Source organism: Manis javanica, chromosome 11, assembly GCF_040802235.1.
Source record: "Manis javanica isolate MJ-LG chromosome 11, MJ_LKY, whole genome shotgun sequence".
Lineage (NCBI taxonomy): Eukaryota > Metazoa > Chordata > Mammalia > Pholidota > Manidae > Manis > Manis javanica.
This window is the reverse complement of record NC_133166.1, coordinates 93,591,927-93,609,591: the sequence shown is the minus strand read 5'-3', so window position 1 is coordinate 93,609,591 and position 17,665 is coordinate 93,591,927. Positions and strand designations below refer to the sequence as shown.

The following is a 17,665-nucleotide window of genomic DNA, read 5'->3' as shown; positions in this document are numbered from 1 at the left end:
ACAAAAACCTTCAGTTTCAGGCTTAGAGGATTTACATAATTGTAAATAATTGGTAGAAAGTATACATGATTTTTCAAAAATTATTTTAATTCCTCTAGTTCCAGATGGTATAAATTCACTTTTAACCAAAGTTGTGTATCAAGTTATCTTTTTAAAATATGAAATACTAGGAAAAGTAGAGACAGAGGTTAAATTTGAAAAGTAGGTAACGTTGGGGAGAGAAAACATAATTCTTTATTCCAGCAGCTCTTTTATTTTGCCCAAATGACCTGAACATGTATGAAAATAGTAAAATAGTAAAATGAGGTGGTGGTGTTGATATCTGTGTGGAGGGGGTGTGAACTCCACTGGTTTACAGGCTTCATGAATCTGCTGGTATCTCAAAAAAAGTGAACACGTACTCCTGAATTACTATGACCCCAAATTGGATGAAATTGTTCTGATGGATGTTGAAGAAGAAAACAGTCATATTCACAACTGATAAAAGCAAGATTAAATAGAGAAGATGAGGTTTTAGTGTATTTACTGAACATGATAAAACAAAATGATGCTGTTTAAAATCTACCTGGATATGTTTTAGGGAAGCTATCACACAGCAAAACACACACGTAAGGCCCATAAGAATCATTTAAAATGTATTCATGGGAGCCTAAAGTTCAAAATTAAAGCTCAAACAGTATCTATAACATAACTACATGCAAGTATCTCCCAGCATCAAAACCCTATGGAATTTGACTGCTAATTGTTGTGGTACCTCTTGTGACCAAAAAGGACATCTCGGGATATAAACACTGCAAACTACAGGCAGACTGCTGAGATTAAGAGTTGTACACTTTGCTTGAAAACTGGAAAATAATTTAAGAATTATAATTTTCAAGAATAAGAAATGAAAATTGGAATCTTGATTATTGCTGCATAGTTTTTAAAAGATGCGTTTAACATGTGGAAACTTTTTTTTGACTTTTAAACTTTTGTATTTTGAGTTTAGGTTAAAATACACTTCTACATTATGTGCTATGAGTTAAAAAAAACTCCTTGACAAATAAGAGATTCCGAACAAGTGGGCCCACGGAAAAATCATCTGACAGAGTATATATTTTTAAACTTCTCTGCTTATATAGACTAGAATAATCACAACACCATCATGCTAGATGAAGAAGCATTTTAGCAAACCAAATGTACTCGCACTCCAGGCGGATTGGCTTTACCCATCATAAAACATAGACAACACATGTGAAAAACCCGATGTCATTGTGGTCGGTCTATGCCTTAATATCTTTATTTTGCATGGTATCAATAAAATTCCTTTATCCTTTTAGAAAAGGCTGGACTTTCCTTTAACCAAATTACCTTTGGAAATTGAAGCATGGATTTTAAAACCCAGCGTCTCTTCTAACTGGTTGTAGTCAGATTCCACAGAGGATGCATGTAGCGTTTCTACCAAGAAAGGCATTCTTCCCCGTGCATGATCATAGAAAACCGTGTGGTTCCATGTGTACGGGACACTGATGCCATCAATGGTGAAAAGACGTGTTGAGTAGGCATACAGCTGCCCAGGACCTGTTTGAATGTAGTCCTCTGTGTAGTCCTAAGGAGAACAATATGGATTTGAGGATCAGCATGATTCATCCTAGTTGGGTTATTATTTTTTTTTGAGGCTATTACAAGATACAGAATGAAGGGGGAAAAAAAGGCTTAGGGGCTAAAAATATATAGTTCTAAATAAAATTGTAGGTGTAAAGTAGTGCTCAGGAAATAAAGTTTGAACCTGTTAATTGTTCAAAACTACATTAGTTTTATAATTTTATTGTCGTAAATTATACTTTAATAAGGGACTCAGTCAGTTGCTGGTCAACAGCAAAGAAAATATGTGAAAGAGTGATTGTTCTCATTCTTAAATTCCTAAAATACTTTCATGGATGATAGAAAAAACTTTTATGCAAGGCACTATTCTGTTTTTAGGAAATTAAACAAATGGCTTAAATCAACATAGGAATGATCTTGGTCCTGGTAGGCAGGGTAATACAACCAAAGACTTGTCCCTGAAGATTTTTAAACAATGACAGGATAGCCTTTTCTAATCTTAGTGGTTCAGACACTGACTCTCTAAAGGGAGCAAGGGAAACTATACACGTTCTCTGCACTCTCCCTATGAATCTTTGGCTCCCACTCTTACTGCTACTCCAGTAATAGTGAAGGCAAGTTATCCTGCCATATTTACCTTCACAGTGACTTCAGCAGGTGTCGGAAGCTGCAGGACATAGCCACTCACGACAATGTCTAGCAGTAACACACCATCAGAATCCACGCCCCGGACGTTATGAATCATCCGCAAGATTTCTCCTGGGAAATACAATTCATTCATTTAACAGCAACACATACAGGATTTGTGTAAGCAGAGTCACCTCACAAACCAGCTTAGCTGTTATTTTACTTCAAACTTGAATAAAATTTCTTTTTCTGTGGCAAAAATGTAGCATGTCATTATGTGAGGTAATCACACTTTGGACTCATAAGCATTAGCAAGGCAGTTTTGCCAAACAGATTGCCCGAGAAGGGACAGACCGTTTCACCAGGCAGATTGGCGATGGCCACAAGTCTGGTCCCAGGACTTTGTTCTTTCTGGTGCTTCGAGAAGCAAAGGAGCATCTTAATAAGCAGAAGGCCATGAAAAGACCCACTTGTTTTCCGGACTGATTAAAGCTACGTTCTCCTTCAACCACTCTTCCTTTAAGAGCATTGCCCCAGAGGCTGACCATCTTTGAAAAGGCTTGAAATGAGGCCTATAAAAACCTATCTCTACTCGAAAAAGCCATTAGTATCTAATGTGTATTCATCAAGGCAAAGGAAAAAAGTAAAAGTCTTTAGATTTATGTGTTTTATTTCCATCGTTTTGATAAAGAAACCCCATAAGGCATCCTAATTAAATCTCAGGTTCAAAGACAAAAGCCTTGAGTTAATAGCAATGACTTATTTTCCTGCTCTGTTCTGGCCTTTAAAACCCTCTCTAAGGATTTAAGAAGAAATGATACAGAAAAGATGAGAAAAAGCTTTTGGAGTACAAAAATCACTATACTGTCTGAAACACATGGCCCCCTATTGTCCCATGTCTGTAAAAGTCTACAGAGGTACATGAAACTTCTGTTATATCATTTGTGATAAGATTGCATCAAAAACTTTGACATTATTTTCTGTGGGAACATAAAACTTATTTTCATTAATCACAACTTTTAAGGCAATCATAACTTTTTTTAATAGTAATAGAATACTAAGTTCAGTTGGCACTAACCAGTTGCAAATTCTACTTGGGTTTCTCTCTTGAAGACGGCATTGGTGAGAGTAAAGCCATTGACTGCTTCTCCTATTTCCTTTGCTGTTGTCCAATAAATGGGATTTAGAATAGAAACTATCTTTCTCATTGTTGGGCCTAAAGAAGAAAGGACAAATGAGGTGACAAAGAAAAATATTTATATCCATTGCTATTACTGTCTCCATAGCATGTTATTCAAAAGGAAGGATCCTAAATAATCTTGAATAACATAAAAATAAATATCTGTATCAGTACCTCTTAGATTTGTGTCTTTAAGAGTTTGCCTTGGGGATACAACTAGCTAAAGACTAGCATACCGATCATTTAGAAGCAGCAACCTCTAGAAATTTGTAAGTGGAAATAATCAGATGAAGAATAGTATATCAGTTTCTAAAACAGAGGCTTATTAACAACTTTACACGCAGAGACTTACCAAGCCTGCGAGGTACATTGGTAATTTCGGCATGTATTATTCTAGTATCAGAGGTAAGGCTATCTGTTACTGTGGCGTTAACGAAAGCAATTCCAAATTCAACATCATTAATATTTCCAATAACACTTCCTCTGGCTCGCTGGGGCCCACCTGTTGGGGGAAGAAAAAACATTCTTGGAGAAGGAAACCGTTTCATCAACATTACAGGGGGGAAGAGAAAGCCAGTATTCAAAGATGTTATAAATCTTCCCCCAGACATTTAATAGATCATATGACATATGAATTTAAGGGTAAAATAAATAAGCTTTCAAAACATTGTAATGCTTATGTAACGCTCATCATCACACATAAATCTAGGATCCTTCCAATCTGTGCACATCATAGCATCCTTTCACAATCCAAAGAATACAATCAGCACCCGGTCCCAGAGCCAAAATAAAGTATGTGTTGTCGATGGTGATGAAATGATGATAATAATAAGAGCCTATGGAACGTGTCAGGCACTATAGTGAGCACTTAGTATGTGGTAACTCTACCTCCTATCAACAATCCTATAAGGTAGTTTTACATAGCCACAGTTTGCAGACTAGAAAAACAAAGCTCAGAGAAATCAACTGTCTTTCCCATCACTGCATAGCTTGGAAGTGGTAGAATGAGATCTGAACCCAGATGTACTTGGCATTAAAATCCATGTTTTTTCATCAATTGCTTCCTTCATGAGAACACAGAGAGAAGGGAGGAAACCTTAGCCTTCTTACAGGTCACTGTCAACACACACGTAGAGTATCTAAGGGGTATTGTTTAGTCATAGGTTTCAGATCAAGAACTTATCAAGTTTTTCTTGGTACACGTATCAGAAAATGCTTGAGCAAATTTGAGAAGGATATTGTACTTTTAATAGTGCTATATATCAAGGCAATAGGTTGAGAACAATTGTACATTTTAAAAAAAGCTTTTCTGCAGTAATAGCATGTCTTCTTTCTATTGTTCAGCTAAGTTATAAGGTACTAACGCAGAATTGGTGGTTACCGAATGGTTTTTTAAATAAATTGCATGCTTTCACAAGAAAGGGAAACATTGGGAAGAAGCGGATAGTGAAACTTGTGAATATTCATTATTTGATGACTTTTAATTGAATATATATCAAAATTATCACAAGGCATTTCAGATATTATGTATTATATACTGGAGAGAAATAGAATTGTATGCAACCTCAGAAAATCAGTAAGTATAGTATTTCTCTATTTTTTTCACATTCACATCAATCCAGCCTTCATGTTCTGGACTACATTCATTGTTCATCAAGTATTGAGGATACAAGGGTAAGAAAGAAGAATAAAAAGACACGAGGCCCATCTTCACAGAGCCTCTGTCAGAAAAGGGGAGACAGACAATAATTAGAATTCCACAAATAAATGTGAAATTGACATATACCAATGTATATCTATAGGAGTAGGAAGTAAAAGTAGAATGGAGACTGGAAGAAAGCTTAGGGATCTAAGCTGAAGGGAAAGCGGACCCAGGGGGATAGAGTAAAAAGCATGTGTGACACTTTCGGGAGGTGGTGGCTTGTCACGTCTGAGAAATCAGAGGAGCTGAGAGTCCGGCATGTGATGGGGAGCCAGGCTGTAAGATGAGGCAGGAAAGTAGACAGTACAGTCACTCAGGTTCTTATCTGTCGGTTCTTATGTTTAGACTTGGGTAGAAGGATCACTAATGCACTTAGCTCTCTGGGTCATCACTAATAAGCGTGGCCTCTTATTTTGCCAAGGAACTTGAATCCCTGGGTTCCACAGACATCTCCTAGTTCTGGCTACCACATCTGGATTCCCTGCCAGACTCTATAATCCAAATTGTCTGCCTATTTGGCCTTCCTCTGCCACCAGAGGCTGAGCTACAAAATGCCTCAATTGAAACTATGACTGCCACCATGTTAGCCTGTTAGAGCCTCAGAATCCTCGGCAATTAGTTGACATGTTGAGCAGTTGACTCATAGACACCTGTTCTTTTAGTTTGTCTAGAAGCTATAAATCTTCTCATGTAACTCCTCTCTCTCTCACTCTGCAAAATGGGTCTTCTAGATTTTTAGAGATGTTTTAGTTCTAAAGCAACTTTCAGGCTTTGTGTATCTCAACATTTCAATTCTTGGTCTTCCTACAGCCCTTAAAAAGTCTGTTCTCAATACATTATATCAGATGGACCTAACAGATATCCACAGAGCATTCCACCCAAAAGCAGCAGGATACACATTTCCCCTCAAGTGTACATGGAATGATTTCCAGAACAGACCACCTATTAGGCCACAGAAAGAGCCTCAATAAATTTAAAAACATTGCAACTGTATCAAGCAGCTGCTCAGACCACAATGGTATGAAACTAGAAATACACAAAGAAAACAAAAAAACCTATGAACACATGGAGAATAAAGAACATGCTTTTGAATAATCAGTGACCATATTTAAATAGAGATCAAGCAGTACATGGAGATAAATGAAAACAAAAATTCAACAGCCCAAAACCTATTGGATGCAGCAAAGACAGTTCTAAGAGGGAAGTACATAGCAGTAAAGGCTTACCTCAAAAAATAAGAACAATCCCAAATAAACAGTCTAAACTCACAATTAAAGAAACCAGAAAAAAACAAATGAAGCTCAAAGTTAGTAGAAGGAGCGACATATTAAAGATCAGAGCAGAAAAAAAATAAAATAGAGAAGAATAAAACAATAGAAAGAATAAATGAAATCAGGAGTTAGGTTCTTAGAGAAAATAAACAAAATAGATAACCCCCTAGCCCGACTTACCAAGAAAAAAAGAGAGTCTACATACACAAACAAAATCAGAAACGAAGAAGGAATAATCACAACAGACACCACAGAAATACAAAGAATTATTAGAGAATACTATAAAAAATTATATGCCAACAAACTAGATAACCTAGAAGAAATAGACAACTTTCTAGAAAAATATAACCTTCCAAGACTGACCCAAGAAGAAACAGGAAATCTGAACAGACCTATTACAAGCAATGAAATAAAATTGATAATCAAAAACTACATAAAAATAAAATCTCTGGACCAGATGGCTTCACAGCTGAATTCCACCAAACATTTACAAAGAGTAGAAGAGGAGGGAATGCTTACAAACTCATTCTATGAGGTCAGCATCATTTTAATACCAAAACCAGACAAAGACTCCACAAAGAAAGAAAATCATAGACCAATATCCTGGTGACCATAGAAGCAAAACTCCTCAATAAAATGTTAGCAAACCGAATTCAAAAATACACCAAAAAGATCATCCATCATGACCAAGGATGGTATAATATTTGTAAATCAATCATTATCATATATCACATTAATAAGAAGAAGGACAAAAACCACATGATCACCTCAGTAGATGCTGAAAAAACATTTGACAAAATTCAACATCCATTCATGATAAAAGCTCTCAACAAAATGGGTATAGAGGGTATGTACCTCAACATAATAAAGGCCATATATGACAAACCCACAGCCAACATCATATTTAATAGTGAAAAAGCTGAAAGATTTCCTCTAAGATTGGGAACAAGACAAGGATGCCCACTCTCCTCACTTTTATTCAACATAGTACTAGAGGTCCTAGACACAGTAATCAGACAACACAAATAAATAAAAGGCATCCAGGTTGGTAAGGAAGAAGTTAAACTTTCACTGTTTTCAGATGACATAATATTATATATATAAAACCAAAAAAACTCCACCAAAAAATTTAGAATAACTGAATTCAGTGAAGTTACAGGATATAAAATTAACACACAGAAATCTGTTGCATTCCTATATACTAGCAATGAATTAGCAGAAAGAGAAATCAGGAAAACAATTCCATTCACAATTGCATCAAAAAGAATAAAATATCTAGGAATAAACTTAACCAAGGAGGTGAAAGATCTATACTCTGAAAACTATAAGACACTCATGAGAGAAATTAAAGAAGAAACTAATAAATGGGAATATATCCCATGCTTATGGGCAAGAAGAATTAATATTGTCAAAATGGCTATCCTGCCTAAAGCAATCAATAGATTCAATGCAACTCCTATCAAAATACTGATAGCATTCTTAAATGAGCTAGAACAAATAGTTCTACAATTCATATGGAACCATAAAAGACCCAAAATAGCCAAAGCAATCCTGAGAAAGAAGAACACAGCTGGGGGGATTATGTTCCCTGACTTCAAGCTGCAGTAATGAAACAATTTGGTACTGGCACAAGAACAGACCCATAGACCAGTGGAACAGATTAGAGAGCTCTGATATAAACCCAAGCATATATGGTCAATTAATATACAATAAAGGAATCATGGATATACAATGGGGAAAAGAAAGTCTCTTCAACAATTGGTGTTGGAAAAACTGGACAACCACAGGCAAGAGAATAAAACTGGATTATTGTCTAACTCTATACACAAAAGTAAACTTGAAATGGATCAAAGTCTGAATGTAAGTCATGAAACCATAAAACTCTCAGAAAAAAACATAGGCAAAAATCTCTTGAATAAAAGCATGAGCAATTTTTCCTGGACACCTCTTCAGGCAAGGGAAACAAAATAAAAAATGAATAAACAGGGCTATATTAAACTAAAAAGCTTCTGTACAGCAAAGGACACCATCAGCAGAATGAAAAGGCATCCTACAGTGTGGGAGAATAAATTTGTAAATGACATATTTGATAAGGGGTTAGCATCCAAAATATATAAAGAACTCACATGCCTCAACACCCAAAAAGCAAATAACCCAATTAAAAAATGGGTGGAGGATCTGAACGGACAGACATTTCTCCGAAGAAGAAATTCAAATGAACAACAGGTACATGAAAAGATGCTCCCCATCGCTAATCATCAGGGAAATGCAAATTAAAACCACAATGAGATATCACCTCACACTAGTTAGGATGGCCACTATCCAAAAAACAAGAAACAGCAAATGGGAACCCTCCTACACTTTTGATGGGAATGTAAGTTGGTGCAATCAAACACCATTTGACCCGGTAATTCCACTCCTAGGAATTTACCCAAAGAAAACAAGATCCCTGATTCAAAAAGACATAATGCACCCCTATGTTTATCACTGCCGTACTTCCAATAGCCAAGATATGGAAGCAGCCTAAGTGTCCATCAGTACATGAATGGATAAAGAAGATGTGGTAGATACACACAATGGATATTATTCAGTCATAAAAAGAAAAGAAATCTTCCCTTTGCAGCAACATGGTTAGATCCAGAGAGTATTGTGCTCAGTGAAATGAGGCAGGAAGGGAAAGACAAATACCATTTGATTTCACTTATTTGTGGAGTATAAAAACAAGGCAAAACAGCAGGAACACACTAGCAGTGGACTCATAGACACTGAGAAGGTTCTAGTGGTTCCAAGGGGGACAGGTTGGGGCAGGTGGTGGGGGAAGGGTGAGGGAATAAAGAGGGCATAATAATTCACTATCACCATATAAGTTGGTCATGGGGATAGTAGTACAGCATGGAGAATATAGTCAGTGATTCTGTAATATCTTACTATATTAAGAGATAGTAACTGCAGAAGGGGTGAGGATTTAATAATATGGGTAACTGTTGAACTGCTGTGTTGTATATTTGAAACCAACATAAGACTGTATATCAATGATACTTTAATTAAAAAAAGGTCTGTTCTTTGAGACTAAGTACCCTTAGTATTGTCCACTATTTCTTAGGACTCCAACAACTCTAACGTCCATTAAGTTCTAGAGTTCTGGCTTTGTTCCTTCTGAATTTTTATGTCCCAATATCTAGCTATGTTGCATGACTTGGGTTATGGCAGTTGTACTTTCCCTACTCCTTTTCCTTGAACTGAATTAGCCCCTATTTTCCTTTCCACACATGTTCTCCATATTTCCACCCATGAAAGAACAGTCTCTAATTATGCATTTCTGTTAGGTAGTCAATTTCTCTCCCACCCTCATTATTCAGCCCAGAGTCTCAGCTGGGCTTTCCCCACTCTTCCACACCCTTGTATAACCCCTACACCTGGGCTACTATTTATGTTGGTGTAGACCATATCCTTTTACAAGGGAGCTGAAAGGGGGCAAGCAGAGGCTAAAATCTCACCATGAGCTTGGTGCCAAGGTGTACTAACTAGAGGGAGAAAAGAACATTTCTCCTAATTCTTCCTCCCAGAGTTGGCACTCTTTTATAATTTGTGTTGTATAATATAACATTTAAATTTTATATTTTATATTTTCTTATTTGGCTCAGAATGACATGCTTTTTTAATATGCAGAGAGGCTGTAAATGTGCTAGCAATGGTTCTGCCAAAGTCTAACTTAGCTGCTTACCTGGGCATGCTTGTATATTGCACCTGGATACCTGAGTAGGGTCTCCAGGACAGGGACGACCACTTCTGGACGGCACAGGATTGTTGCACATCCGTTTTCGAGTCTTTTCACCTCCTCCACAGGAGGCAGAACATCGGCCCCAACTATGCCAGTTTCCCCAACGTCCATCCACTGTGAACCGGAAAGCACTGGTCAGTATTAACGAACTGGTTTTAAAATCTGCACTTAAGGTGATCCTGCCTTTATGACTTACATTTTAAGATCTGAAATGATGGGGATGCTACAATGAGCACTAAATGAAATGCTTTACTTATTACACAGCCGGAAGTTGGGGAGCTCACCAGGACACAGGCCAGTGTTGCACCTCTGGGTCTGGGAGTCTGGCCCCCCACAGGCTCTTCCTCCATTGGAGGGATGAGGGTCATCGCACGCGCGGTACCGCCGCATCTGCCCTCCGTCACATGTCCGGCTGCATGTGCCCCAGACGCTCCAAGGACTCCAGTTCCCATGAGCTGCAACACAGAAGCACTGGAAAAGTAGTAAACAATGGCATTCATCTAAAAAGCAGGGAAAGACTCTCTCCAGGAACTGGAAGGAAGCATGTAAGTCTAGTAACTTCCAAAGGCAGATGGTTCAGCTATTGTTTGGACTAGAAATTGGGTGTACATCAGAGTGATGGTGCACTCCATTTTATATGCATTTATTGAGTCTTACTGTATCCCAGAAGCTGAAGGGTATGAATGAGGGATGATCTCTGTTCTTGATGAGTAAAGGCTGTGATGCTCAACAAGATACAGTGAACTTGGGGTGGGGAGATGGGTGAAGTAGGTGAGGTGATGTAGAGACACGAACTTCAATTATAAATCAGTCAGGGGCATGGAAGTACAGAGTAGGGAATATAGCCAATAACATTGTGATCCCTTTGTCAGATGGTAACTACACTCAGTGTGATGAGCATTTAGGAATGGATATAACTGTTGAATCACTATGTAGCATATCTGAGACCAATATGATATTCTTTATCCACTATATTTCAATAAAAAAAAAGAGAAAAAAAGGAGAAGTAGATTCAGATCCTGCCAGGGTCTAAAAATATAGTTTGGCAACTGAATTAAGGCAAAGAGCTGCCTGCTTGCATACATAAATGAATCATGAACATCACGAACAGCATGTGAGGGTGTCCCCGTCCCTGAACTCTGCAGCTCGTCCTACAGAGCAAATGGAACAGGACACAACCCCTGCCCAGGTAATCAGTTACAGCGATGGTGCTACGCAGACAGAATAGCAATCATCTAACATTTTGATATCCCAAAACAAGGGGAGACAGATCATGCAGTGGCATATTATAACATGAAGGACTTCAGGTTATAATGAAACTTTAAGAAAGTATAATGTTGACTCACTATTTCCAACACTCACTTGGACAAGGGTCACTATTGCAAAAATCACTCTGGACATCACTGCCTTCGCATTTGCTTCCTCCATACTGGGGAACAGGGTCAGAGCAGGCCCTTGTTCTCTGTCTGGCCCCTCCGCCACAGGACACAGAACAGGCACTCCACATGGTCCAAGAGGCCCACTTGCCATCAACTGCATTAAGGAAAAACAGGAGCTCTGTTACCCCTTAAAAACGATCAGGTTAAACCCTGGCCTCATTAGGCCAGCTGATGTCCTTATTGACAGTGACTTTTTCTGACATGCTACCTAGATAAGAGGTAGCTGTCAATTTAGTAAGGGTATAAACATTGTATTTCTCCCACCTGGACAGTGTCTTTCATTGCAAACTTGCATCTGTGTTTCCACTCCGTGACAGTAGGAGCCGTCAAACAAGGGTGGTGGGTTATTGCACAGTCTTGATCTTGTCTGGGTACCTTTCCCACAACTTCTGCTGCATGTACCCCAAGGCTGCCAAGTGCTCCATGCTCCGTGAACTACAAAAATCCCGAGAGATAGCATTTCAAGTTACAGAACCGTGTTTGTTAAAGTAACAAAATCACACAGGTAAATAAACTCAGTAATGAGTAAATCAGCCCAGAATTTAAAATAATTGAAATTGAACCAAAGGAAACATAAATGATGTTCTTCCTTTCTCATTCTGGTTAGATTTTCATGAGAATTAGCATCTATAGGGAATTCAGAAGCCTACCGAGTGCCAAAATAAATGCTTAAGATTATCTAAAGGGTCTATTTGATTAAAGCTTAGTCAAACTATCATATGTAAATACAATCTGAGTTTTTAAATCCTGGCTAAGTATTTTTCTGTGTTCTGGGGAAAGTACTAGGAATGAGAAGCTAAGGAGAAAGGCTGTGTAACAGATCTACATGAGGTTCCGGACAATACCAATGTTTCTTCCTACAATGATAACTGGATGCTAGACTGCAAGGCCACATCTGTAAGCCTGATTCAGCTTCATGTTTAAAAATGTACTTGGATCTTTCAATGACATGATGATTTGCACAGTTGTAAATCCTTGAAAATTTTTCTCCATTACATAATGCTCATGAATTAAAAGTTCTGAATTACACACTCACCTGCTTCCCAAACAACAGAAAAAACTGACCAGCAGTTTCCAAGGAGTGATACTAAGGCCTTCCTTTGGGTCACTAACATATTACACCATCTGACCTCAAGACAGCAAGCCTTATGTTTCCTACCAGGTGCATGGGCTGAGAATCAACATTAGGGTTTCTCTTATGTGTAAGTCAGTATCAGGTCATATTTTTGTTTTAAGGGTACTTTCTAGATCTGGGGCTCTAAGTATTCTCTTCACAACCTATAAGACATCAGAAAAATAAGTTGAAAACCAAGTAATGAAATTATCTTTCGGCTGCGTTGTTTAGAAAATATTTTGAAACACATCTTGCATTTTCTTCTAATTGACTTGTTTTCTAATTGAGCTGACTACTCATCTTTGTACTTTGTAGACAAGCAAACACAGTCACACACATTTATTTTAGATAAATTCTGACAAGAATTTACACTGAAAAGTATTTGACTAGATCTAAAAGAAAAGAAGAAAGCCTTTAAATAAATGGCAGATACTATCCAAAACTACTCTATTAGTTCAGCTTGCTGGTATTCATAGTCCTATGTATGTACTATGTGATTTAAAAAAATTCTGCTGTTCCAAGTATTTTAGTATGTTCTATTTTCAAGATTGTTGGTTAACAAAGGCCCATACCTCCTACCATATAAATCAGGCATTTTACCTAACATTGATTAGTGTCATACCTCTACATGTTTATCCACAAGAGAGAGCTAACAACATAGGGAATGAATATATTCCAGGGGACAGGCCATAACATCTTTTCACCAAGAAGAAAAGATAATTATAACTCCTTTACAGGAGTTAAAAATATAAAAGTTTTGCTTATCAGTGGATTCTCACCTGGACAAGGCCTACTATTGCACATGATTATTTCCACGGCATTCCCTTCACACGGCCGGCCGCCATACTGAGCTGAGGGATTATTACAACTTCTGGTCCTGGTTCGGTTGCCACGTCCGCAGCTCCTAGTGCATTCTTCCCAAGGGCTCCATTCTGACCAACTACCATCCACTAAACAAAGGTGAAACATTACACCATAGAATATATTGCCTTGGAAAGTATTAACACTGAGACAATCTATAGTTAGGGAAAAAAAAAATAGCTACCTGTTGAAGACATGCCTATCTGCTGAATAAAGTGGTGTACCTGGACACAGCTCCTGTTGACAGTTTCGTGTTTCTGAATCTGATCCTTGGCAAAGCTTCCCGCCGTTGGCTGGAAAGGGGTTACTGCACAGACGACTCCTCTTTTGGGTGCCTTTTCCACAGGTGACACTGCAGGGTCGCCAGGCAGACCATGGGGAAAATCCACCATGAACTGCAAATAAAACATGGTACCTTGTCTTGCTTTATGTGAATAAAAAAATTGTAAATCGAATTTCATTTAAGATGGGCACTGGGTCTAGAGGCAAATCTATAATTGCCGAGAAATTACTTGTGGAAGCTCTCCTTTATGGTAAAGTTACAATCTAAGCACAATAGATCATTAAATAGAGCTTCTCCCCAGCTCCAGTTCTGACTCACCTGGACGTGACTACCAGATGAATCAGCAACTATGAAGTTTCTGTACTGTTTCCCTTTTGGATTAAGTCATTCTTTTAAGCAACATGTATACATTGAGTTCAAAGAATAAATCTGACCTAGTTTTGAATCAAAAAGTCAATTTAGGATTTTGCTTTACGAATTTGGTATTTTACAGCTCAAATCTGTATTGTTTTAGCCTATTCAGTCCATAAATTGTGATATAACTTTTGTCTTATCTCCATAATCTAGAAGTATGTTAAGGATGAAGGGGACTTGGGCTCAGATGCTTAATTTATTGTATGCGTTGGGGCTGTTTAATATGAGTTATCCCTGTAATCACACCCACCCTGGACTGTGACGGGCACTCTGACAAGGACAGAACCCATCAGGTTTCGAGCAACACATTCATATTCAGATGTATCTTCTTTCTGAGCGGCAGCGATGTATAACGAGTTGTTGGACAGCACACTGACTCGGTCATCCCAGGGGATGGCGTGCCCTTGACGGGACCATGTGATGGTCGGATGAGGCTCTCCAGTCGCCTGGCAATTCAGTAAGACTTTGCCACCAGCATTAATAATGGTTTCTACTGGCTCAAGAGTGACAACAGGAGGGCCTTTGGAGAAAAGCACACACACAGTGTTTCTTAGTTTTTGTGGAGTTATAGTAACACTTAATCAATATTAGATATTTATCAGTATGATACAGTAACATTATTTTGAAAAAGACGAGGCAATTAGGCTGATTGGGTTATAAAACACTAGCTTCTCAACTGCTAAGGTTTTAATTACCATTGATAGAATTTTCATAGTTCTGCTTTATTTAGTAAATGTCAATAATTTTAAATCCCTAAGAAGATTAGCCTAGAGCGTGGGCTCATCCACCAAGCGTTCTGGATTTAAGTTTGGCCTCCTTAACTACTTCTCTGAACCTGTGTCCTTATGAAGTAGAATTCTTGTTAGACTCCACTAATGATGTGAGCACAGCTCTCCCACAGGATAAACACACCATATAATTACTGCTATTGTTATCACTGCTGTTGTCTGTGTTTTACATGGTGAACGTTCTTCTTTCCCTTATGTCATTTTGAGGTAAAGAGTCATTTATTAGCTTCTTCTTTCATTACTGGCCATCTTCATTTATTCAGTAAACAGTATTGAGAGCCTACTATTGGCTGGGCATTGTGCTAGATGTCAAGGGTACAGGATAACAGATACAAATCCTAGTCTCAAGACAGACATGCAAATAATTATCTGGCTGTGCTATAGCTATAGCATTTAGTAATAGAAGGGATAGAATTTAGTACAGAGTAGGTAAATGTGTACTAATATGGAAACAACCAACAGTAACTTAATAAGTTAAATAAAAGCATATCACTAGAATGGAGAGGAAAAGGAAGGCTTTTATGAATATTAAGAAAGTAGGAATCTGTCATTGAATCTTATTGAGTAAATGGAGGAATTGATGACTACAGGTTTTGACTTGGGCAACAGAGTGTATGTTTGGGCAATTCAATAGTCCATAGGAGGAAGAATAGACTTGTTTGGAGGTTATAAGGAATGAGTGTTTGAATCCATTTATAACTGTTCATCTTGAGATATCTGTGGCACCTTCATGTAGAGATGTCTAGACAGCAATCAATATGCTTATCTGGAGCCCAGAACAGAGATAGGGGCTAGAAATATAGATTTATGAGTCTTTCATGAGTGGATAAGATTGCTTTAGAAGTGAGTCTAAAATGAGAGAAAGAGGAACAAATAAACAAACTATTGCAACATCATTATTTAAGAAATGGTCAGAAGACAAGCCTGCAATTGATAGTGAGAACTGATCCCTGAGGTAGAAGAAAATCAGAAGAACACAGTACCCTGGCAAGCAAAGGAAAGAGATTCAAGAAGGAAAGGGTAACAGGACTGATGGTGGGTGACAACTGCTCAAGTGAAGTCATTGGAAAAAATGTAAAAGGAGTTGTATATAGCTACTGACAAGGTTTATTTACACTAATCTACAGTGTCAAGGTAGAATATGAAAGACTTCATGGAGGGGGAAGCCCGAACTTCATTTTAAAAAAGGGGTAAGATTCTATATAGAAGAAGTGGGTCATCTTGGAGAGAAGGAAATTGCATGGAGATGGATTTAGCTGTGAAAGGATGACTCACTTTGGAGAGCAGTGGCAATGCAAGGTTTTAAACATTGGGTTAAAATCCTAAAAGAACATCTGAAGGGTTTACATTTGAAGAGGTAAGCAAAGGGGAGCATGTATATCTTGAACATGAAGGAATGAAGGCAGTGTTTTAGTGGAACTGAGCTGAATGGTGGAATGACTTACTCAGTGAGATGTAATGAGTATCAGATAATTGAGGGCAGTGGCTGCATACTTTAGATTGAGATGTGTATCTGGAATAATAGACCATAAAACAAAAATAGAAGTAAAATATGTTTTTTTTTGTGATATTAGTAAGCTAGTATTTTATATAAATATATTACTGAAATGTCTTTTACAAAAGTAATTTTCATATGAGGTTTGAATCTCTCAGGGTCACTAATGTGTTATTCATATATACACCCACACCATTCTACATAATTGCCTTCTTAACCGATGTATATATTAACCTCATTCTAGGAATTTTCAGTGCTGGTGTTTTTATTTCCCTCCCAGTGTTCAGATTACATTATGTATTTAATAAACTGTTGCTGAATAAAGTAAATGCTTTAGATTAATCACTCAATACTAAATGACAAGATAATGACTAAATGAGCTCATCCACTCCTATTATTATGGTCAAAGAAAGTGTCAAAACTTAGTCTTAATTTAGATACCATATTTGAACATTTCCATTTGCACAGAAGGCTGTAAATTAATTCAACAATAGCATTCCATATTTACATCTTTTAAGGTTGAATGAATTCCACATAAAGATCAGTGAAATATGAGCATTTTATCTAAATGAAGGCATTTCTTCTGGTGCTTTCTTCCTAATTTTAAACAAATTATATATATATTTTTTATATGCCTCATTTATTTAAATGAATTTCTTGTCAGTATGTGTAAATGAGCTAATCTAATGCAGCCTTTCTTAAAAGGGGTTGATGGGACGTTTTTCCAGTAGACATTATGTCATGCTCTACCTACCCAAAGAAGAAGGGAGAAAGGTTTCATGGAAATAACATTTATGTAGGAAATGTGCTTTATTATATCCTTCTCTTACTGAGTTATAACCCACATCAGCACATCAACATTTCTGGAAAGATCTGCAGTAAGGAAACTTGGAACACCTAAGCAGGGCTTGGCTTATAGTGGGTGTTCTTTCTATACTTAACAAATGAATGAAGTGTTTAATGTTTTTTCTTTTTTCTCAGACTTATTCAATCATAACTCTACTTTTTTCCTAATAAAATCCCACAAGGTATTCATTTAATAAATTTGTACTTAAATAAGACCCTGCCTTAGCAAGATATGGAAACAATCTAAGCATCTGTCAATGGAATAATGGAATGTTAGCCT

General features: G+C 37.5%; 1 protein-coding gene across 8 annotated transcripts in view; it reads right to left on the bottom strand.

Moving 5' to 3' along the window:
• Positions 1 to 17,665, bottom strand: part of HMCN1 (hemicentin 1) — a 416,593-nt gene that overhangs the window by 26,405 nt on the left and 372,523 nt on the right. For all 8 annotated transcript variants that reach the window (XR_012122845.1, XR_012122846.1, XM_073216906.1 and 5 more), the window contains 11 exons: positions 14,507 to 14,776; positions 13,784 to 13,954; positions 13,478 to 13,648; positions 11,849 to 12,019; positions 11,508 to 11,678; positions 10,430 to 10,600; positions 10,089 to 10,259; positions 3,744 to 3,893; positions 3,290 to 3,427; positions 2,222 to 2,343; positions 1,351 to 1,588 (listed from right to left, as the gene is read on the bottom strand). Coding sequence is in view for 6 of the 8 variants with exons in the window: in XM_073216906.1 (XP_073073007.1) it covers positions 1,351 to 1,588; positions 2,222 to 2,343; positions 3,290 to 3,427; positions 3,744 to 3,893; positions 10,089 to 10,259; positions 10,430 to 10,600; positions 11,508 to 11,678; positions 11,849 to 12,019; positions 13,478 to 13,648; positions 13,784 to 13,954; positions 14,507 to 14,776 (1,944 nt within the window). In the remaining 2 variants the exon portion in view is untranslated. The remainder of the gene's footprint in view (positions 1 to 1,350; positions 1,589 to 2,221; positions 2,344 to 3,289; positions 3,428 to 3,743; positions 3,894 to 10,088; positions 10,260 to 10,429; positions 10,601 to 11,507; positions 11,679 to 11,848; positions 12,020 to 13,477; positions 13,649 to 13,783; positions 13,955 to 14,506; positions 14,777 to 17,665) is intronic.